This window comes from Scyliorhinus torazame, chromosome 17, assembly GCF_047496885.1.
Source record: "Scyliorhinus torazame isolate Kashiwa2021f chromosome 17, sScyTor2.1, whole genome shotgun sequence".
Taxonomy (NCBI): Eukaryota; Metazoa; Chordata; class Chondrichthyes; order Carcharhiniformes; family Scyliorhinidae; genus Scyliorhinus; species Scyliorhinus torazame.
Genome location: NC_092723.1, coordinates 42393376 through 42416457, shown reverse-complemented (window position 1 = coordinate 42416457; position 23082 = coordinate 42393376). Strand labels below are relative to the sequence as shown.

The following is a 23082-nucleotide window of genomic DNA, read 5'->3' as shown; positions in this document are numbered from 1 at the left end:
CCTAATATTTCCATCTTCGACATGATGCCCATTTTAAAACTATTTCACTATGAAGCACTAGGGGTTTGACTGCTCCATTTTGGCGTGCTTTTACTTTTTATTACTGTCAACATAATGGGACAATCAGTCTGACCCTCAGCTTCACAGCAAGAACAACTTTCATCAAGTGAAAAGATTTTGGATGTAGGGAAACTGAATATCCATTGTGGGTTTTATGGCAGTTCTCAATTGAAAATACTTACTCTTTGGCAATATCTTAATCCGATGAACAGGACTCAGGCTCTTGAATGGAATATTATTTCTGAACTGATACATGCATTTATTTTAATTTTATTTTTAAAATAAATTTAGAGTATCCAATTTTTTCCCTCCAATTAAGGGGCAGCTTAGCGTGGCCAATTCACCTACCCTGCACATCTTGTTAGTTTGTGGGGTTGAGACCCATGCAGACAAACTCCACACAGACAGTGAGCCGGGGCCGGGATCGAACCCAGGTCCTCAGTGTCGAGAAGCAGCAGTGCTAACCACTGTGCCACCGTGCCGCCCTGATACATCCATTTATAATAATATATGTAGGTCCAGCATTGTAGGTCTATTGATAATATTTTATTGGTCAACTTACTGTTGTTAAACCGGTGTGTATCACTCTCAGTAAAACATATCACTTTTTAATATATTTGGCTTTTTTTCCTTAATATGACTGGTAACTTTATGAAAATACTGTGACATTAATTAGGCTTTGTACTTTTGTAAATAAGATCTTTAAAAAAGAAAATATAAATAAGAATAATTGTTAAGAAGCAACAATAAGTACTGAGTCTGAATTACAGAATGTGTGTAGATGGCCAATAGGTGCCACACTTTACTTGTTGAGTATACCAGAGCTCTGTACTGTAGTTAGCACCATGAGTACAGGAGGATTAACATAAACAGTCCAGTGGATGGGAAAAAGAACCCATTCAACAACAAAAAATGAATATTAATATTTAGCGTATATCTCAGTTATGATCTTCAGTTTTATTCCAGAAACCCAAAGTAAACGTTTTATCTCTGGGAATGACAATCTGTAAGCATTGCAAGTTTGGACGAATTTTGCTGTGTGCCTTTTCTTCCCCAGTGTGTACGATTGCTCCAGTAATTGTTATAGATCAGTCGGCTCATTCAGATGATCAGGAATTTTGACTTGCAGAAGTTAGTCCTTAAAACTGGCTTGCAACTTCTGACTCTTCTGACATGCACCATTGGTTTTGAGGACATTCTTTGACCCAATGCGGCATGTGTCTCTGTTGAATCAAGAAAAAAAATGATAAATGCATGACACTTCCGCTGGAACCTTGGGCCCTCCCCATGGCACGTTCGGTTGCGAGGGCCACATATCAAAAGGGAGGGGGGTGAGTGGGGAATTATTGATACTTAAAGAAAACGGTTTATCACTATTTTCACACCAATTGTGCATTGAACAATCCTGTTTTGATTGGGTAATGATCTTCCAAAGAAAAGTGAAGTGGCATCAAACACATGAGCAATAAGATCAAAAGATTGAAAAGCGAGAAACACTTCACCTTCAGTCATGTTAACATTTGTGAAGCCGCTTTATACGATGAAGTAAGTTTGGTGTGAATATATATCTTAGGCATGGGACATGAAACAAGGGTAGTTAAAACAAGATAAAAACTTTATGGGAAATGTAATAGCCCTCACTGGGCGGGAGTGATTATCTTCTCCGTGGTCCTTGCGGAGTGTCTGCTCCCTTGCTAGGGGAGGGGGATCGCTATGAAAGCTCGGCCAGTAATGCACTGACCATAACAGGAACACGGTAAGGGTTTACTGGGCAGTGTATATATCGTGTTGTAAATAAAACTACATTTCTTTATTTTACTCAGTGTGAAATCCTTGTGCCCTTATTAAACAGGAAAAATGCAATAGGAAAGCATGCATAGGTCCAAGAAAAGATTATTTTCAGAGGCTTTCGGAAGCAGCTGCTGACAGATCTATGGAGGAAGTTCTGGAGTGATCGGACATTGTTCTGAAAGAACGATCATGAGAGTTGGACAATAAGGAGCAATCTGCTGTCAATGAAGCCAAGGTTGCACGCAGGGACATACCTGGAGCAGATCACTAAGGCAGGTTGCAGAGGGATTTTAAAGCAAAAAAATAGAACAACATCAGGGTGGTGTTCAGCCTTAGCTGCATGCCTGAACAATATGGAATTACAAAGCAAAGATGAACTCAGATGACCCTTGAAATGGAATGTGACCTTTGGACTAGTATAGCTATAGACATTTGCATGCACATTTAACCCTTTATTTCACATAGTTTCCTTTATCTGGAGCAAATTGCAATTTTGTGTATTAGCAGAACGTATTATTATTTATCAAGGCTTCGGTTCTTTCAATTCTGAACCTTTTTCTTTTGAGGTCAGTTAGTATTACTCCCTCCTTCTGAAGGTGTTAAGCCTTGTTCGACTATGGCTTCAGTTGAAACCAGCAACCCCTCCCCCCCACCCTCCCCCCCAGTACGTGGGACCATTTCTCATGTGTCTGTCTGGCCATTGTGTGTTGCCAGGCCATGCAAACAGGCGAGATTCTCCACTCCCGCGCCGGTTGGGAGAATCGCCTGGGCCGCCAAAATTTCCCGGGACGCCGGTCCGACGCCCTCCCGCGATTCTCCCAAGCGGCGGGAACGGCCCGGTCGAGTTCCGCGGGCCGCAGGCCGGAGAATCGCCGGAGACACCCAAAATGGCGATTCTCCGGCACCCCCGCTATTCTCAGGCCCGGATGGGCCGAGCGGCCAGGCCAAAACGGCGGGTTCCCCCCGGCGCCATCCACACCCGGTCGCTGCCGTCGTTAACGGTGCGTGAACGCTGGGGGGGGCGGCCTGCGGGAGGGCGAGGGGGGATCCTGCACCGGGGGGGTACCTGAAATGTGGGGTGGTCCGCGATCGGTGCCCACCGATCGTCGGGCCGTCCTCTCTGAAGGAGGACCTACTTTCTTCCGCGGCCTCGCAAGATCCGTCCGCCATCTTCTTGCGGGGCGGACTTAGAGAGGACAGCAACCACGCATGCGCGGGTTGGCACCGGCCAACCCGCCAATGCACGGATGACGGCAGTAATGCGGCGCCGGCCGCGTCATCTATGCTGCGCCGCCTTTACGCAGGCGACAAGGCCTGGCGCGTGTAGATGACGCGGCCCCGATCCTAGCCCATTGTCAGGGCCTGAATCGGTCGGGATCGGGGCCGTTTTGCGCCGTGGTGAACCTCGGGCGTCATTCTCCGACCCCCCGCCCCGTGTGAATCCCGCCCCCGCCCCCGCCGAAGTCTCCGGTACCGGAGATTGGGCGGGGGCGGGAATCGGGCCGCGCCGGTTGACGGGACCCCCCGCTCAATTCTCCGGCCCGGATGGGCCGAAGTCCCGCCCAGAAATTGCCTGTCCTGCCGCCGTAAATCAAACCTGGTATTTACCGGCGGGACCAGGCGGCGTGGGTGGGCTCCGGGGTCCTGAGGGGGGCGCGGGGCGATCTATCCCCGGGGGGGCCCCCACGGTGGCCTGGCCCGCGATCGGGGCCCACCGATCCGCGGGCGGGCCTGTGCCGTGGGGGCACTCTATTCCCTTCCGCCTCCGCCACGGCCTCCACCATGGCGGAGGCGGAAGAGACTCTCCCCACTGCGCATGCGCGGGAAACCGTCGGCGGCCGCTGACGCTCCCGCGCATGCGCCGCATTTCTGCGCCAGCTGGCGGGGCACCAAACGCAATTTCCGCCAACTGGCGGGGCAACAAACGCCATTTCCGCCAGCTGGCGGGGCGGAAATCCCTGCGGCGTAGGCCTAGCCCCTCAATGTTGGGGCTCGGCCGCCAAAGATGCGGAGCATTCCGCACCTTTGGGCCGGCGCGATGCCCGTCTGATTGGCGCCGTTTTTGGCGCCAGTCGGCAGACATCGCGCCGTTGGGGGAGAATTTCGTCCCTCGACGCCGTTCACGACGGCGCGGCCACTTCGGCGCGGGAATGGAGAATCCGTTTCTCATGCTTTCAGCTGATTCTCACTTCCAATTGTAGCTGCCTACCTTCTTTCCCACCAATCATCTCCTTCAGTTTTTTGTCCAAAGGCAGCTCTGACCGACAGCACCAAAATCTGCACCGTGAGTTAGGCAAGGAGGCATGTTCCGAATCCACTTCAACCAGAACGGGATCGAACCCTGTGCTGTTGCCACCAATCTGATCCACACTAGCAGTCCAGCCGTGAGCCAACTGGCTGCCCAAGGAGTCCAAGTTGCCATTGCAACATGCAGTTTTACATGCATGTTGCAGCCTTGGAACTACAAATAGTGATGGAAGTGGATCCAATTTTCTTTCCATTACATGGCTGTCCGGGAATCTCTCCCACTCTTGCAGCCGCCAGTGCCATGTTTTGAATGTATTTACAAGTTGACACTCAACCTGTTTGGTCACTTAATGAACCTGCCTTCTTTGGCCAGCGGGATTTGAACCCAGAGCTTGTAGATCAGTGGCTGAGGTGCTATCCAGTGCTCCCCAATACCTCCTTTGCCCCAGAAACATTTCTTACAATTCCAGTCAAAACTTGCTTGTTGTTATTAATCTTTTGACAACTGCACATGAATTTATACAATTGGAGCGGGATTAACCGGTTGTTCACACCAGCGGGTTTCCTGGCGTCGAGAGGTGCAGTCAACGGAAAATGCTGTTGACAACGGCGGGACCAGTAAATCCTGCTGACAGGCTGCCTCTGCCACCGAAAAACATGCGGCAGATTGGTTGGTAAATCCCGCCCTTGGTTTCTGCCATGCTACGTAGGCTGGAAACTTTTATGTTTGGATGCGGTTTTATGCATCCGAGAATGATCTGCTCCCATCACGGCGTCCAAAATGATGGGAAGTAATATGACAGCCGCAGAAAGTTCCAGCACCTGGAAAGATCACCTTTAATTTCAATGGGACTGCTATTTGTTCTAGCTTGCTTTGTATGCTACGAGTAGAGGTTGCTAAGTAACACTACAACCTTTAAGCACGCATTAAAACCCACATCAGTTGAGAACGGGTGATAAACTTGCCTGAACACAGGTCTACTTTGAACTAAATTGAATTGCTCAATTAAAACGTTTCAAGCTGGAAACTGTAGCACTAAGAAAAATTCTGAAAATAAACTGTAAAAATGCATATTAAGTAGTTTGATAAAGTTTGATACGCGGCATGATTTTGCTTGTGATTTTGATTGCAAGTAATCATTTTTTTGCTACCATTTTTGTTCAACTCAGTCTTTTGGATCGACTCGTTAAACTGAGTGGTTTATCTTATTCCCTTTTAAACAAAATTGTGTTCTGATTTACTGACAAAATCAATGGTTCTGGTTTAACCAAGTTGAGGTAATTTATGTTCACAGACCAAAAAGACAGATAAGGAGTTCAGAATGAACAGGGACTTTGTGAAAAAAAAAGCAGAATGCTCAGCAATAATAAAAGAAAAGCAGATTGCATTAAGATAAAACACTTCACGTTTTCTCAAATAAAGTAACTATTGCTTTTTGTTTTAAGGAGTTCAGGTTATTTCTGCTGGTGGGTTTGCTTTAACAAGCGTTCATTTTATGCTTATTATTAATCTCCTTTTATTTTTTCTTTCAGCATGTCCATTATAATTTTCAGCACGGTGGCACAGTGGTTAGCACTGCTGACTCACAGAGCCAGGTTTCTGGGTTCAATTCTGGCCTCGCGTGACTGTCTGTGTGGTGTTTGCACTTTCTCCCCGTGTCCGCGTATGTTTTCTCCCGGTGTTCCGGTTTCCTCCCACAGTCGAAAAATGTGCAGGTTAACTGGATTGGCCATGTAAAATTGCCCCTTAGTGTTCAAATATGTGCAGGTTAGGTGGGGTTATGGCATTACGGGGATAGGGCGGAGCAGTGGGCTGTGGGAGGGTGCTCTTTCAGAGGGTCAATGCAAACTCAATGGGCCGAAGGGCCTCCTTCTGCACTGTAGGAATTCTATGGATCTATAAGACCAGAATTTTCCGTCTGTTCACGCCTGAGGGATCTTCCTGCCGACGGTACACACCCACCACGGGTTCCACAGTGGTGAGGGGTTCATTCAGTGGGAAATCTCGTTGACGACTGTGAGGCCAGAAGATCCCACCACTGTCTAATGGTAGGCGGCCTTCACTGCCATGTGTTGCGTAGAAATTCCTGCCTATGGGTTCTGAATTGGGGTTGGCACGGTGGCACAGTGGTTAGCACTGCTGCCTCACAGTGTCAGGGACCTGGGTTCAATTCTGACCTGTTGTGTGGAGTTTGTATTTTCTCCCCGTGTCTGCATGGGATTCCTCTGGCTGCTCCGATTTCCTCCCACAGTCCAAACGATGTGCAGGTTAGGTGGATTGCCCGTGCAAGAATTGTCCTCTAGTGTCCAAAGATGTGTGGGTTAAGTGTGGCTACGGGGATAGGGTGGGTGATTGGGCCTAGGTAGGGTGCTCTTTCAAAGGGTCGGTGCAGACTCGATGGGCTGAATGGCTTCCTTCTGTACAATGGGGATTCTATGGATTTTCATAGGGTAAGACAGGATCTGGCCAAAGTGGACTGGGAGCAGCTACTTGTAGGAAGATCAACATTAAAGCAGTGGGAATCATTCAAAAAGGAAATAGAGAGAATAGAAAGCCAACATGTTTCTGGAAAGGTAAAAGGGTGGGACCAAAAAGTCCAGGGGCGAAATTCTCCGTAATCGGTGCGATGTCCGCTGACCGGCGCCAAAAACGGCGCAAATCAGTCCGGCATCGCGCCGCCCCAAAGGTGCGGAATCCTCCGCATCTTGAGGGGCCGAGCCCTAACCTTGAGGGGCTAGGCCCGCGCCGGACTGATTTACGCCAGCTAGCGGGAATGTCTTTTGGTGCCCCGCCAGCTGGCGCGGAAATGACATTGCCGGGCGCGCATGCGCGGGGGCGTCAATGGCCGCTCACGGCATCCCCGCGCATGCGCAGTGGGGGTCTCTTCCGCCAACCGGTGCGGCGCGATTCCCGCCCCCGCCGAATCTCCGGTGCCGGAGAATTCGGCAACCGGCGGGGGCGGGATTCACGCCAGCCCCCGGCGATTCTCCGACCCGGCGGGGGGTCGGAGAATCTCGCCCCAGATGTCAAGGGAAATACAGAATTGGATAAAGGATAAAAAGGGAGGATTATGGCAGATGTAGGGGGCTCAAATCAGTGGATGCTGTGGAGGAGTCTAGAAAGTGCAGTGGGGAAGTTAAAAAAGAAATTAGGAGATCATGGGCGGGATTTATCCGACCCCCCCACCGGGTCGGAGAATCGCCGGGGGGGGCGGCGTGAATCCCGCCCCCGCCGACCGCCAAAATCACCGGCACCGAAAATTCGGCGGGGGCGGGAATCGCACCATGCCGGTTGGCGGCCCCCCGCCCGGCGATTCTCCGGCCCGCGATGGGCCGAAGTCCCGCTGCTGACACGCCAGTCCCACCGGCGTGAATCAAACCACCTACCTTCCCGGTAGGACTGGCGGCACGGGCGGGCTCCGGTGTCCTGGGCGGGGGCGCGGGGCGATCTGGCCCCGGGGGGTTCCCCCACGGTGGCCTTGCCCACGATCGGGGCCCACTGATCCGCGGGCGGGCTTGTGCCGTGGGGGCACTCTTTTCCTTCCGCCTCGGCCACAACCTCCGCGATGGCCGATGCAGAAGTGACACCCGCCCCTGTGCGCATGCGCGGGGATGACGTCAGCAGCCACTGATGCTCCCGCGCATGCGCGGACTTCCGCCACCCGGTGCAGTCCCTTCGGCCCCGGCTGGCGTGGCGCCAAAGACCTTTCCCGCTGGCCGGCGGCGTGCCAACCACTCCGGCACGGGCCTCGCCCCTCAAGGTGAGCGCTTCGCCCCTAAAGGTGCGGAGAAATTCGCACCTTTGGGGCGGCCCGATGCCGGAGTGGTTCCCGCCACTCCATCCTGCCGGGACCCCCTGCCCCGCCGCGTAGGGGAGAATCCCGGCCCATAGAGTATGCATGAAAAAACACTGTTGGGCAAAATAAGGGAAAATCCCAAAGTGGCAACCTGTGTGTGGATCCAGAAAACGTAGGCGAGGTATTAGAGGAATATTTTGCATCTGTGTTCATTATGGAGAAGGATGATGTTGATATAGAAGGCAGGGAGAGGAACTGTGATATCATTGAACAGATTAGCATTGAAAGGGAGGAGATGTGAACGGTTTTAGTGGGCTTAAAAGTGGATATATCCCCAGGCCCAGGTGAGATGTATTCTCAACTGCTGTATGAGGCAAGGGAGGAGATTTCAGGGGATCTGACGCTAATTTTCAAATCTTCTCTCGCCATACGAGAGGTGCCAGGGGATTGGAGGACCAGCTAATGTGGTACCATTATTCAGAGAGAGAAGTAGGGAAAAACACAGTAAGTGAGTCTAACATCAGACTGAGGGATATTCTGAGGGATAGAATTGATCTCAACTTGAAGAGGCAAGAATTAATCAAGGATATCAACATGACTTCATCAGAGGGAGATCAAGTCGAACAAATTTTGCAAGGAGGTGACTAAGCTATGTAGGGAGGCTGGTTTAGCTGGAGTTGTTTTCCTTAGAGCAGAGAAGGCTGAGGGGGGACCTAATTGAGGTGTACAAAATTATGAGGGACATGGATAGGGTAGATAGGAAGAAACATTTCCACTTAGTAGAGGGGTCAATAACCAGGGAGCATATATTTAAGAACAAAGAACAAAGGACAAAGAAATGTACAGCACAGGAATAGGGCCTTTGGCCCTCCAGGCCTGCGCCGACCATGTTTCCCAACTAACCTGAAACCGTCTACACTTCCGGGGCCCGTAACCCTCTATTCCTATTCTATTCAAGTATGTGTCAAGATGTCCTTAAATGTCACTATTGTATCTGCTTCCAACACCTCCTCCAGCAGTGAGTTCCAGGCACCCACTACCCTCTGTGTAAAAAACTCTCTCCCTAACAGCACGCTGGGTGTACCTATACCACATAGATGGCAGCAGTTCAAGAAGGCAGTTCCTCCCACCTGCTCCAGGGAAATTAGGGATGGGCAGTGAATGCTGGCCTAACCAGCAAAACCCCATTTTTTGAATGAATGAAAATAAGTAATTTAAGGCCATTGGGATATGAAGCAAACTTTCTACAGACAACCCCCCCCCCCCCCCCCCCCCCCCATCCCAGGAGGCCTCAGGTCCCAACAGCAACACCAGCTACAGCCACCAGCAAGTAGCACCCAGTGGCGATCGTTGATGGAGCTGGGTGCAAATGTAAGCCGGGGCGGGGATATCACCAGGAATAGGCAGTCAGATTTGGTGAAAGGACCAAGAAGATTGGGGTGCTGAGGTGCTGAGATGGACAGGGTGGAGTGGAGAGGAAATGGTGTTGGTGGGAATACATGGCGGGGCCTCCAATGAGCTCAGTGTTCCATAATGGAGGTACCTCCTCCCTCCTCCCATCCCTCTGACCTGGCCACCAGTCCAAGCAGTGAAAGCTTCTGGGCTTTGCTCTTGACACCAGTTGCCACCCAACATAGGTCAAACCCCAGTAGCAAGTGTGAGGTTATCTATTTTGGACCAAAAAAGGATAGAGGAGTATACTTTCTAAATGGGAAGAGGTTAAGTACATGAGATATCGAAAAAGACTTGGGGTTCAGGTGCATAGATCTTTGAAATTCCATGAACAAGTGCAGAAAATAATTTAGCCTAATGGAATGCTAGCCTTTATATCGAGAGGATTGGAATATAAAGACACAGGGGTTATGCTGCAGCTATACAAAACCCTGGTAAGACCCCACTTGGAATACTGTGAGCAGTTCTGGGCACCACACCTGAGGAAGGATGTTTTGGCTTTGGAGGAAGTGCAATGTAAATTTACAAAAATGATACCTGGATTACAGGGGTTGAGTTACGAGGAGAGATTACACATATTAGGCATGTTTTTGCTGGAATTTAGCAGGTTAAGGGATGATCTGATCAAAGTCTTCAGATATTAACAGGAAAAGACAGTGTAGATAAAGATAAACTATTTCCACTGGTTGGAGATTCTAAAACTAGGGGGCATAGTTTAAAAATTAGAGCCAGACCGTTCATGAGAGATGTTAGAAAACACTTCTTCACGCTAAGGTTTGAAACCCTCTCCCACAAGCAGCAGTTGAAGCTAGAATATTGTGGCAAGGGCAGATAGGTAGGTACTTAGAATGGTGCTCATGGCATGGTGCCCAATTTTACACCCACTGCTCTACCCCCTCCCTCTCCCAACCTGCCAACCTGTGCCACACCTGGGCCGGTGTTGGGGGGGCGAGGGGGGCAGAGGGTGGGGAGGGGGAGGTGGGTGAGGAGTAAAATTTCACCAATAATCTCAAACTGTTCAGCATTGCCGGATCCAGTTTCACGTGCACCACTTTAGAGATTACCCTAAACACCTCCTTCCAGTAATCCTCCATCTGGACTTATTTTAATGGGTCAATGCTGAACAGTTTGAGATGCAGTTTTGGTTTTGGTGAGGTATTGAACCAAGCCCCCTCAAATGCACATTGAATATTCTGTGGCTCTTTGCAAAGATGAAGAGATACGTTCTCCTGGCCAATATTTATCCTTCAACCAACATTACCAAAGTGAATTATCCAGTTTTTAACTCATTTGAGTTTGTGGTATGTTACTGTGGCTGCCATCTTCTCCTACAATACGATAGTGCCAACACTTCAAAAGTGCTTTATTGTCTGTGCATTGCTTTGGGGCATTTGTAGATTACGAAAGGCTCTAAAACAGTGGGCAAAATTCTCCAGAAACGGCACGATGTCCGCCGACTGGCGCCCAAAACGACGCAAATCAGTCGGGCATCGCGCCGCCCCAAAGGTGCAGAATGCTCCGCATCTTTGGGGGCCAAGCCCCAACCTTAAGGGGCTAGGTCGGCGCCGGACGAATTTCCGCCCCGCCAGCTGGCGGAAACGGCCTTTGGTGCCCCGCCAGCTGGCGCGGAAATTACATCTCCGGGCGGCGCATGCGCGGGAGCGTTAGCGGCCGCTGACGGCACTCCCGCACATGCGCATTGGAGGGAGTCTCTTCTGCCTCCGCCATGGTGGAGACCGTGGCGAAGGCGGAAGGGAAAGAGTGCCCCCACGGCACAGGCCTGCCCGCGGATCGGTGGGCCCCGATCGCGGGTCAGGCCACCGTGGGGGCACCCCCCGGGACCAGATAGCCCTGCGCCCCCCCCCAGGACCCCGGAGCCCGCCCGTGCCGCCTTGTCCCGCCGGTAAGGTAGGTGGTAACGCCGACGTGACAGGCATTTTAGTGGCGGGACTTCGGCCCATCCGGGCCGGAGAATCGCGCGGGGGGGGGGCCCGCCAACCGGCGCGGTGCGAATCCCGCCCCCGCTGAATATCCGGTGCCGGAGACTTCGGCAACCGGCGGGGGCGGGATTCACGCCAGCCCCCGGCGATTCTCCGACCCTGTTTCATAATACGAAACTCTGCACAGGGGGCATTACATTATAATAGTTATCTATCTTGCAGAAGAGGAGGAAAAGATTAGGAGAGAGAGAGAAAAATAATATGTACATACTAATCAGCCATAAGGAATGTCTCTGACACGATACACTCTGTGAGATGTGATAAGAATTCACAATTTAAAACAGAAAATTCTAAACCTGTAACAATAGTCAGTCATTGGATTGTTAGGCATTATGGGGAGTCCAGACCTCTTTTTATTTTCAGTTCCTCGGCCTCATACTTCTTTTTGCTCTGTGCCATTCTTAATTAATACAGCGTGTATATTCGGAAAAGAATTATTCATGAGTAAAATATTTCAAATGGCTGGATTTTTCAATTCCTACATGTGTTGGCCTCAAATTGCCTCAAAATCCTTTTAGATTCACAGCCATTAAAATAAGTCCAGATGGAGGATTACTGGAAGGAGGTGTTTAGGGTAATCTCTAAAGTGGTGCACGTGAAACTGGACCCGGGTCCCCGGGAGGCCATATTCGGACCAGCCGGGGTTGGAAATGGGCGCGGAGGCAGATGTAGCCTTCGCCTCGTTGATCGCCCTGAAGGCGGATCCTGTTAGGGTGGAGATCAACCTCTCCACCCTGTTCCCTGGCGTGGAGGGGGGACCTGCTGGAATTCTTGACGCTTGAAAAGGCCAAATTTGAACTGAGGGGAAGGATGGAGGCATTCTACAATTCATGGGCGTTATTCATTATGCACTTTCGAGAATTGGATCACATCGAACATTAGGGGGCTTGGAGGCTGGGAGGGTTGGGGGGAGGGGGGAACTGTATGTGTTAATGGTGACTATGGGTGATTCCTGATTCCTCTTTGTCATTTGTTTATGTTCCCATGCGGGCTAATGTTTGGGGGTTTGGTGGGAATATGGGATCGTTGTTATTGATATGGGGATTGACATTACATTCATTACTGATTATTGTTTATTGTTGGGTGTAAATTTGGGAGAAAATTATACCATGGCCACGAGGGGCCAACGCCTATAAAGATCTCCATACTAGATCTATGGATCTATAGTTCTGCCCAGTTCATTACAGGTATGAAATATTTGTTTTGTATAGGAACAGGAGGTGGCCATTCAGCCCGTCAAGCCTGCTCTGTCATTCAATACTATCATGGCTGATGGGACATTTTAATGTCTTTTGCACTATCCCCATACCCCTTTTCGTATTGTTAATCAGAAATCTGTCAATGTCTGCTTTAAATATTCTCAATGACTGAGCTTCCACAGCCCTCCTGGGTAGAGAATTCCAAACATTTGCAATCCCCTTTGTAAGGACATTTCTTTTCATCTCTATCCTAAGTGGAATCTCCTTTATTTTGAAATTGTGCTCCCTGGTTCTAGACTTCCCAACCAAGGGAAACAGCTTAGCTGCATCTACCCTGTCTATTCCTTTTAAGTATTTTTAGATTTCAATTAGATCACCTCTCATTCTTTGAAACTCGAGCGAATACAGGCCCAGTTTGCCCAATCTCTCTTCATAAGACAGTCCCGCCAACCCCGGAACAAGTCCGGTGAACTTTTGTTGCACTCTCTCTATGCCAATAATATCCTTTAAGAGATAGGGGACCAAAACTGCAGACAGTAGTCCAGCTGAGGTCTAACCAAGTTCTTATATAACTGAAGAAAGACTTCTCGACTCCTGTAGTCAAATCCTCTTCCGATGAAGACTAACATTCCATTAGTGTTCCTAATAGCTTGCTGTACCTGCATGCCAGACCGCCAGACAAGGACTCCCAGGTTCCTTTGTACATCGACACTTTCCAATTTCTAACTATTTAGGAAATACTCTGCACGTCTGTTCCTCCCACCAAAACGGATGACCTCACATTGTTCCCCATTATATTCCATCTGCCATGTCTGTCAAAATCCACTTGTAGCCGCTTTACATCTTCCTCACAACACACATTCCCACCTAACTTTGTATCATCCTCAAACTTGTAAATATTACATTTGGTCCCCACCTCCAAATTAGCATGCACAAAATTATAAGCTATTTCCACATGCAATCAGGAACAGCGCAAAGTTAAAATTCTACTTTATCGGAGCTTATTATTTAGTTTCACTTAGATTATATCCAGGTATGTCTATTTATTTTAGCTCATTTACCTGATCCACTCAATCTTCTAGAAATCTCTCCCTTTTTCATAGTCTCACCTGACCAGCGTAAATTGGCCGACGCATGTACTGCTCTCGACCTCTGCCCTGCGTACGTGGACCACGAATGGCGCCCTGTCTGTCCAATGAGTGAGGACGCCCGTTCCTCTGCCTGCTTCGTTCATGCCATGACTGTAGCTCCTCTGATACAACTTCCCTTAGCAAACCCCTGTTAGGGTATTCTTTTAGAGAAGGAGTCCGTACGATCCTGCAGTGGGACGGTGTAATTCGCTGCACAGTCAGTGAATTCTTCTCATCAGTGAATTGGCACTCTCGGTATAGTGAAGGGTTTAAGTATTGTACAGTGGTATATTGTCGATTTGGATCCTTTTCCCACAGGTGGCCCGGTGCGTTTCCCTCCGTGCGCTCAACTGCTCTATAGTGGGAGAAAGGTTGGCTTGGATTGTAGTGATAAAATCCACTGCCGTGTAGCATGGATGCTTCCATGTTTACAGGTGAGTTGTACATTTGCCAGTGCCTGGGTGCTGCTGCATTATGTTCATGTGATATTGGCATATATGTTGGAGTAGAGGTTCCGGAGCTATTACACTCTGAGCTGGCGTATCCACTCAAAGAATATGGCATTGTATGTAAATGATCACTGTTCTTACTCCCCACGGCTCGATAATCTGGCACAATAACAGTATAATTTGTCGGTCTTCTCTGGGGGAACAGGCTACGGCCTCTTTGATCAGGAGGTGCTGAGAAAGGATTCACATCCACGTATCTGTTTGGCATCAAAAAAGGTTGAATAAGTTAAATATAACTTTATATTGACTTTAATTAAATGCTCTAGTCATTTGTCCATTTATCTACAAACACAAAACAATTGACTCCAGTTAAGGTCTCCATTGCAGTAAATAATTAGTTCATACCTGGCTATTCCTGTGTTCTAATGCTGTAGCCCAGGGCTACTGTATATTCAAGATAATGGGTGCAATTCTCCCATCGGGAGACTAAGTCCCGGCGCCGGAGTTAAAACCGGAGTGTTTCACTCCGTTGAGTGAAACTCCGTTGGGTCGGCCGGCGCCAACCCGCCCATGCGCGGTTGCCGTCCTCCCCGCAGCCGCCCCGCAAGAAGATGGCGGATCAATCTTGCGGGGCAGCGGAGGAAAGGAAGTCCTCCTTCAGAGAGGCCAGCCCGCCGATCGGTGGGCCCCCACCCACCAGCGTTCCCGCACTGTTCCCGCCGGCAGCGGCCAGGTGCGGATGGCGCCGGCAGGAACCTGTCGTGTCGGGCAGGCCGCTCGGCCCATCCGGGCCAGAAAATCGCCGCTCGCCCATTACCAACGGCAAGCGGCAATTCTCCCAGCGGCCAGCCGTGATTCGCGCCGCGCCGGTTTGGGGGGGTGGGTGGGAGAATCGCGTGCGGGCGTCGGGACGGCGTGGCGGGACTCGCGCGGCGCCCGGGCGATTGTCCCACCCGGCGTTGGGGGGGGGGGGGGGGGGGGGGGGGGAAATTCCGCCCAATATGTCTAACTCATGGTATAGTTCACTTTTTAGTCAAAACACAAGACCATTTTTATATTTAAACATAAGCCACCTTAGACCTTCATGGTGATGAATCCTCAAGCCTTGCATTTACTCTATATTTAATTTTCTGAGTGAAATGTTATTGTATAATTTCTTGGGGAAAATCGTGTTTAACTAAGTTGCTGGAGATTTTTGAAGAGGAAGCAGAAAGGCTTGATAAGTGTAATGCTGTTGATGTGGTGTACATGGACTAGACCCAGATGACCATAGGCTGCTTTCCCCTTTGAGGAGAGCTGACTAGTGTTGGTTTAACCTGAGGATCAACACACCTCATGCGAGGGCAAGGTTGAGAAGGCAGGGTCTTCATGAATAACCTCAGCCGGAAGGGGAATTGAACCCACGCTGTTGGCCTTTATGGCGACTTTGACTTTCCGTGCGCTTTCAAAAGGCATTCGATACAGTGCCACATAACAGACTTGTTGAAAAGTTCCAGCTTATGGAATAAAAGGGACAGTAGGAACATTGATGTAGAATTGACTGAGTAATAGGAGCAGAGAGTAATGGTTAATGGTTATTTTTCATCTGGAGAAAGGGCCGGGATTCTCCGAGCCCGCTCCGGCTCAGAGAATTGGAGATGATGCAGAGATGGCCTGCGACACCGGTCTGACGGCGGGACTCAATTCTCCGGTGACCAGAGAATCGCCGCCAGCCGCATGCGCGCGGTCGGCATGGCGCCGGTTCATCGGCCTCCGCGGCGATTCTCCGCGGTCGACCAGCCAAGTTCCCGCTGGCGTGGTTCTAACATGATTCCAACCGGCGGGAGCTTGGACCCACGGCCACGGTGGCTGTCCTGGTTGGGGGGGGGGGGGGGCGGGGTTCAGACCACGGGTTGGGGGGGGGGCTCCACGACGGCCAGGCCCGCGATTGGGGGCCACCGATCAGCGGCCGTGCGCGATCCGTGGGGACCTATCTTCTTCCGCGCCGGCCCGCTGTGTGGCTCCGCCATGTTGCGTGCCGCTGGCGAGCAAGCGGCCGCCGCACGCATGTGTACAGCAGCGCAGAGCAGCGCAGAGCACTCCAGCACCGTGCTGGTCCCCCTGTGGGCAACAGAATCGCTGGGCCAAGAGGTCCATTGACGCCGGCGTGAAACACTCCGGTGTTTACGCCGGCGTCAACACTTGCCCACGTTTTCAGAGAATCCAATCCAAGGTTTTCAGTGGAGCTTCCCATTGGGGTCTTTCCTTTTCCTGATATATGTTAATATGATCGATCTTAGTGTGCAGGGTGCAATTTCAGAGTTTGCCAATGATTCAAAACTCAAAAGCATTGAAAACCATGAGGAGAATAATGCAGTACTTCAAAAGGTCGTAGGCCAAAAATGCACGGTGCTCGGGCGGGTGCGGAGCCGCCCTGGATGCACATGAAATGGTGCAAGAAGTCGTCGGGCATGCGTATTATTTTGATAGAGGTGTTCAAAATCATGAGGAAACTGGTCACAATAGATAGGGAGAAACTGTTGCCGCTTGTAAAAGGATCAGAAATGAGAGGGCACAGATTTAAAGTGATTTGTAAAAGAAGCAAATGTGATGTGAGGAAAAAACCTTTCCACATGGGACTGGGATGTGCTGCCTGGAAGTGTAGTGGAGGCGGGTTCAATTGAGGCATTCTAGAGGACATTCGATCGGCACGGTGGCACAGTGGTTAGTACTGCTGGCTCATAGCGCCAGGGGCCCAGGTTCAATTCTAGCCTTGAGTGACTGTGTGAAGCTTGTACGTTCTCCCCGTGTCTGCGTGGGTTCCCTCCGGGTGCTCCAGTTAGGTGGATTGGCCATGCTAAATTGCCCCTTGGTTTCCAGAAGGTTAGGTGGGATTCCTGGGTATCCGAGCTTAGGGTGCGGTGTGGGCCATTGTAGGGTGCTCTTTCAGGGGGTCCGTGCAGATTTGATGGGCCGAACGGCCGCCTTCTGTACTATAGGGATTCTATGATTCGACGATAATTTGAATTGAGACAATATTGAGACAGTACGGCGAAAAGGTAGGAGATTGGCACTGAGTGATAACGCTCACTTGGAGAACAGGGTGGGCTAAATGGCCTTTTTCGGCACCATAACACTTGTGATTCTGTGAAATTTCAATGCCACACTTTAAAAATAAAATAATTTTTTTAAAAACCATTTGATGGCCCAAAAGTTGTAGGCTCCTCTCAAATAGTCCAGGTGCTTTTCTCTTGCTAAGCTGCTGCCCTAGATGTGGCGGAGTTTAATCGTGCAACATTTTTATCTCTCTGCAAAGCTAAATCTTACATGTATATTAAAGTATTGTGTCCATCATACTGCCATGGGGTAGAACCATGACCAACAAGCAACTTTGAAATGATTCATCACTGTCTAATTCTAGGAAGGAATAGTTACCACACCTTTCAGCTTTAAAAGGTACAAAGCTGCACCATTAGCAGTAGGCTATTACATTAGGTTTTGCATAGTACATTGCTCTGATCTTTGCAAAACTGTTTAGCCACCTTAGACACCGTAAGAGCTTCACTAGTGTATGAGCTACGTCAACTAGCTATCAATCTGCCCAATAAATGCCACTGATTTAATGTCAGCTGGTTCCCTAAATGTATTTAAAGAAATCCATCATTTATTTTGTGCATTTTTAGCCTCCCTTCTAGGCTGTGATATCAATTTTCCCACACACTTCCTATTGAGTGCAGACCAGCAGCTCTGAACAGGTTATAACTTGCACAAGTTAGCAATCCTGTTCAGAGATGACAAAAGAATGGCTGACACAGGAAATTGGGAAAATAAAATCACACCAATGAGTTTGGGTGGAATATAATAGAGTATGCATGATTTTCATTTTGCTGCATCATGTCTGACCTGGAAGTATTTGATGACAAAGATGCTCAGGCTGCTTATGTGATGTCAGCAGCAACTCAAAGTACTTGCATTTCATTTTTGGCCAAGTTTTTATTCAGCATTTCTAACACCTGGACTTAGGAATATAGTTGAAGTCTGTTGCTTTGGAACATTTTGTTTTTGATAGACAAAGAAGAAAGATTTGCATTTGCATAGCACCTTTTATGGCCCCAGGATGTCCCAAATTGCTTTACACACATTGAATTATTATTTCAAGTGGTAGGAAACATGGCAGTAATTTTGCACACAGCCAACTCCCACAGACATCAATCTGATAATGTATTTTTGTTTAGTTATAAAAGCAAATTACTGTGGATGCGGGAATCTGAAACCAAAGAGAAAATGCTGGAAAATCTCAGGAGGTCTGGCTGCATCTGTAGGGAGAGAAAAGAGCAAGAGTCCAGGTGACCCTTTGTCAAAGAGTCTGGACGTGTAATGTTAGCTCTTTTCTCTCCCTACCGATGCTGTCAGACCTGCTGAGAGTTTCCAGCATTTTCTCTTTGTTTCTTCTTAGTTATAGGTTGAGGAATAATTATTTGTTGGGACACTGAGGATAAGCTATGCCCACCCCCACCCCCACCCCACTCCCTACCTCCACACATGCACCACACACTCTTAAAAATAGTTCAATGTTTTTTTAGCTACCTAAGAGGAAGCAGCACTTTGTTTCACCGTTTCATCTGCAAGACAGTACATCCGACATTGCAGCCTCCATCAGCTCAGGGGCCATGGTGCTACCAGCTGAACCACTGCTGACTCTGTTTTGAGTATTTGTCAATACTTGATGAACATGCTTTAAATTAGGGGCGGCTGCTGCCTCACGCCGCCGAGGACTCGGGTTCGATCGCAGTCCTGAGTCACTGTCCGTGTGGAACATAGAACATAGAAACATACAGCACAGAACAGGCCCTTCGGCCCACGATGTTGTGCCGAACCTTTGTCCTAGATTAATCATAGATTATCATAGAATTTACAGTGCAGAAGGAGGCCATTCGGCCCATCGAGTCTGCACCGGCAGTTTGCTCATTCTCCCCTTGTCTGCGTGGGTCTCCTCCCCACAACCCAAAGATGTGCAAGGTAGGTGGATTGGCCATGCTCAATCGCCTCTTAATTGGAAACATTTTTTTAAAAGAAAATTGAGAGAAATAAGAAAAATTAATCCCCGAATTTACAGGTGATGGTGATTGATCCATTTTATGGTTTGCTAGATTTTTTTTGTATATAAATCTTTTGTTGCGGTGCAACTTGGAAGCCTAAGTCTGGTTAGTTTGATATTGCATATCTAAGGTAATCTGTAGCTACTCAGGGCATGTTTACAAGTTTCACACATAAACATTCAGCATAACAGGACTTCAATACACACATAAGTGGCAATATATGGAGGGATTTGCTGGCAGATTATCTAATGTTTACCCCACAGACAAGCTAAATGGCTCTTTCATAGAGTTTTAGAATATACTTGCATCTAGTGCTGCGCTGGTTAAAACGGATTCCTGTTACGAGATCAATTATTTATCTTATTCCTTCTTACCTCGCTGTTTGATGGTGGATACGCCCTCGCAGTTCTGGGGTTGCTGGTGCACTTACTGAGTTTTGATTCTGATACAGATTGTTCCTCATTTCAAAATGTTGAACAGTTAAGAGATCACCTAGTACAGAATCTGATGGAGTCACCGTTGGACTGCTGAAAATTTTTAAAAGAAAAAAATGACAATGTAAATACACAGGTATCTCTTAAAAGTATAATTATATGAATTGTACCTCAGGTTTTGGAGAATTGTTTGTCAATGGACCATCATGGGAACAAAGGGGAAAATATTCAATCATGCCTATCGTCTGAATTGTGAAAACTTCCACAAGTTTAGTAATACACTGAGCTTTTAAGGTAATGCTAAACACAGAGTACGATGTTTCACCAATAATGTTTTTCTGCAAATAAAAACTGGAGTTTATTGTACTAATATCATTTTTGAAGTTATTGCTAAGCTATATAAACATCACACATGTAACCTTCGTAGATTCCAGACTGACAGCAAAATTGTTAACTCTCAGTTGGCCTCTGAAATAGCCCAGCAATTCACTTAGTCATCTCAAAATTGTTCCAAAAATCTATAATAAGAATAACATTGGACAGACCACCTTGACACCAGGTTTGGACACAACAAAGACACACCATGCTTAGTTAGCCTGGCAAAGTCCTCCTCACTAAGATCTGGAGATTTTTGCCAAAACTGGGAGAGCTGTCCCACCCATAGACCAGTCAAATAAATGTCTGGCATTGCCATACTCACAAAATCATATCTTTTAGCCAATGTCCCAGACTCCTCAATCACCAAGTGGTATGCCCTGTCTGACTGGCAAATGAACCCACCAGAGGTGGTGGCACAATGGAAGACAGTCGGAATGGGGATCTTCAATATTTAATGGACTCCATGAGGTCTCATGCATCAGGTCCAAAATGAGAAAGGAAATCACTTACTAAATACCACTTATTGTTCTTCCTCAGCTGACGAATTAGTCCTCCAAATTGCTTGGAAGAAGCAAAGATGCGAGTAAGGGCACGGAATGTACAATAGGTGGGGAAATTCAATGTACATCATCTAGAGTGGCTCAATAGCACTCATTATTATTGACCAAGCTAGCTGAGTCCTGAAGGGGTATCTGTCAAACTGGCCTGTGGTAGGTGCTGAGAAAAGATAAGGGGCCGAATGGTCTACTTCTGGTCTTATTTTGTTTGTTTGTATGTATTTGACCTTGTTCTCACCAAACTACCTGTCATAGATACATCTGTCCATGACAGTATTGGTAGAAGTCACCACAGCACAGCCCTTCTGTGAAGGAAGTCCTGTCTCCTCTGGACACACTTTCAATCATGTTGTGAGGCACTACCGCAATGCTAAAGTGTTGTGGGCCATCAATGAGGTGTTGTGGGCCATCAGCAGCAAAACAATTGTATTCCCCTTCATTCCATAGCCTCATATTCCTCATTTTACCATTATCATCAAGCCAAGGGACCAATTGCGGTTCAGTGAGGACGAGTGTAGGAGACCATGTTGGAACATCACTAGGCATACCTACAAATGAAGTGCCAACTTGGTAAAGGACTACGTGCATGCTAAACAGCAGAAGCAGCATGCAATATACATGGCTAAGCAAATCCCCAATCAGTGATTAGAGAAATCTCTGCAACCTGCCACAACCAGTCATGAATTGTGGCGGACAATTGAACAACTAACAGAAGGAAGAGGTTCCACGAATAACATCTTCAATTGGTGAAGGTCAGCATGTACTTACAAAAGGCAAGGCTGAAGTGTTTCCAAACATGTCAAGTGAACCATCCAACTTGGCCTCCTGCTGAGATCCCCACTCTCACAGAAACTAGTGGTCAGTCAATGCAGTTCACTCCATGTGATATCAGAAAATAGCTGATTGCATTGGATAAAGCAAAGTCTGTGAGCTATGACAATATCCCTGTTGGAGTGCTTGTTATGGGCCAGGGTTTAGAGAACCCCAAAGTGTATCATGGAGTTCACCTGACCCACAACTTTTACTAGATTGTGGTATGGGGAGCACATGGCCCACTCTACAGGTGTGGTGGAGCAGAAATGGAAAAGTATTTTTTAAAGCAAAACAAGGTTTATTCTATGAACTCAAGTTAACCTTTTTAAAACACACAGTGAACATCTTAGCAACCATCAATTCAAATACAACCTCCAAAGAATACTTAATAACTTCCCAAACACCATCCAGAAGACAAAAGAAACATCTTTTAACAGAAACACATCAGGTTTACATTCACTACTGAAACCATTTATAATTCTGAATTCACAAAATGATCAAGAGATAGTCTTTTAATGGCAGAGAGAACAACAGTACACCTGCTTTGTCTGGCTTCATCTCCAACACTGAAAACAAAACTAAAACACACCCTGCAGCAAACAGCCTAAAACGAAAGTACAAAGCTGACAGACAGTCCAGCTTCACCCACTCTCTGACATTACTGCAGTAATAAACATCCATTTCTTAAAGGTACTCACTACAGGGGCGAGATTCTCCGACCCCCCGCCGGTTCGGAGAATCGCCGGGGGCTGGCGTGAATCCCGCCCCCGCCGGTTGCCGAATTCTCCGGCACTGGATATTCGGCGGGGGCGGGAATCGCGCCGCGCCGGTTGGCGGGCCCACCCCCGCGATTCTCCGGCCCGGATGGGCTGAAGTCCCGCTGCTAAAATGCCTGTCCCGCCGGCGTAGATTACACCATCTACCTTACTGGCGGGACAAGGCGGCGCGGGCGGGCTCCGGGGTCCTGGGGGGGCACGGGCCGATCTGGCCCCGGGGGGTGCCCCCACGGTGGCCTGGCCCGTGATCGGGGCCCACCGATCCGCGGGCGGGCCTGTGCCGTGGGGGCACTCTTTTCCTTCCGCCTTCGCCACGGTCTCCACCATGGCAGAGGCGGAAGAGACTCCCTCCACTGCGCATGCGCAGGAATGCCATCAGCGGCCGCTAACGCTCCCACGCATGCGCCGCCCGGAGATGTCATTTCCGCACCAGCTGGCGGGGCACCAAAGGCCCTTTCTGCCAGCTGGCAGGGCGGGCCTAGTCCCTTAAGGTTGGGGCTTGGCCCCCCAAGATGCGGAGCATTCCGCACCTTTGGGGCGGCGTGATGCCCGACTGATTTGCGCCGTTTTGGGCGCCAGTCGGCGCAATTGCGCCGATACCGGAGAATTTCCCCCCCCAGATACTTATATACACACCCATTTATAAACACCCATTTCTTAAAAGTACTCTCACATGACACCTCCCCCCCCAAGAAAAAATAAATAAACCATCAACTTCAAGATGGTTTCAAGAAGCACATCAGATTTATGTTCACTACTGAAAACATTTATAATTTGAATTCACCAAATGATCAAGAGATAGTCTTTTGATGGCAGAGAGAACAGCAGTACACCTGCTTTGTCTGGCTTCAGCTCCAACACTGAAAACAAAACTAAAACACACCCTGCAGCAAACAGCCTAAAATGAAAGTAAAAGGCTGA

The 23082-nt window shown here is 48.7% G+C and overlaps 1 protein-coding gene across 4 annotated transcripts in view; it reads right to left on the bottom strand.

Moving 5' to 3' along the window:
* Nucleotides 1-584: 584 nt before the first annotated feature.
* Nucleotides 585-23082, bottom strand: part of LOC140393840 (innate immunity activator protein-like) — a 125631-nt gene continuing 103133 nt past the window's right edge. For 3 of the 4 annotated variants that reach the window (XM_072480355.1, XM_072480356.1, XM_072480357.1), the window contains 3 exons: nucleotides 19578-19730; nucleotides 13656-14382; nucleotides 585-1283 (listed from right to left, as the gene is read on the bottom strand). In XM_072480355.1, coding sequence (XP_072336456.1) covers nucleotides 1200-1283; nucleotides 13656-14382; nucleotides 19578-19730 — 964 coding nt within the window. In that variant the 3' untranslated portion in view covers nucleotides 585-1199. Of the gene's footprint in view, nucleotides 1284-13607; nucleotides 14383-19577; nucleotides 19731-23082 lie in introns of all 4 variants that reach the window. The other variant, XM_072480359.1, reaches the window with a different exon arrangement.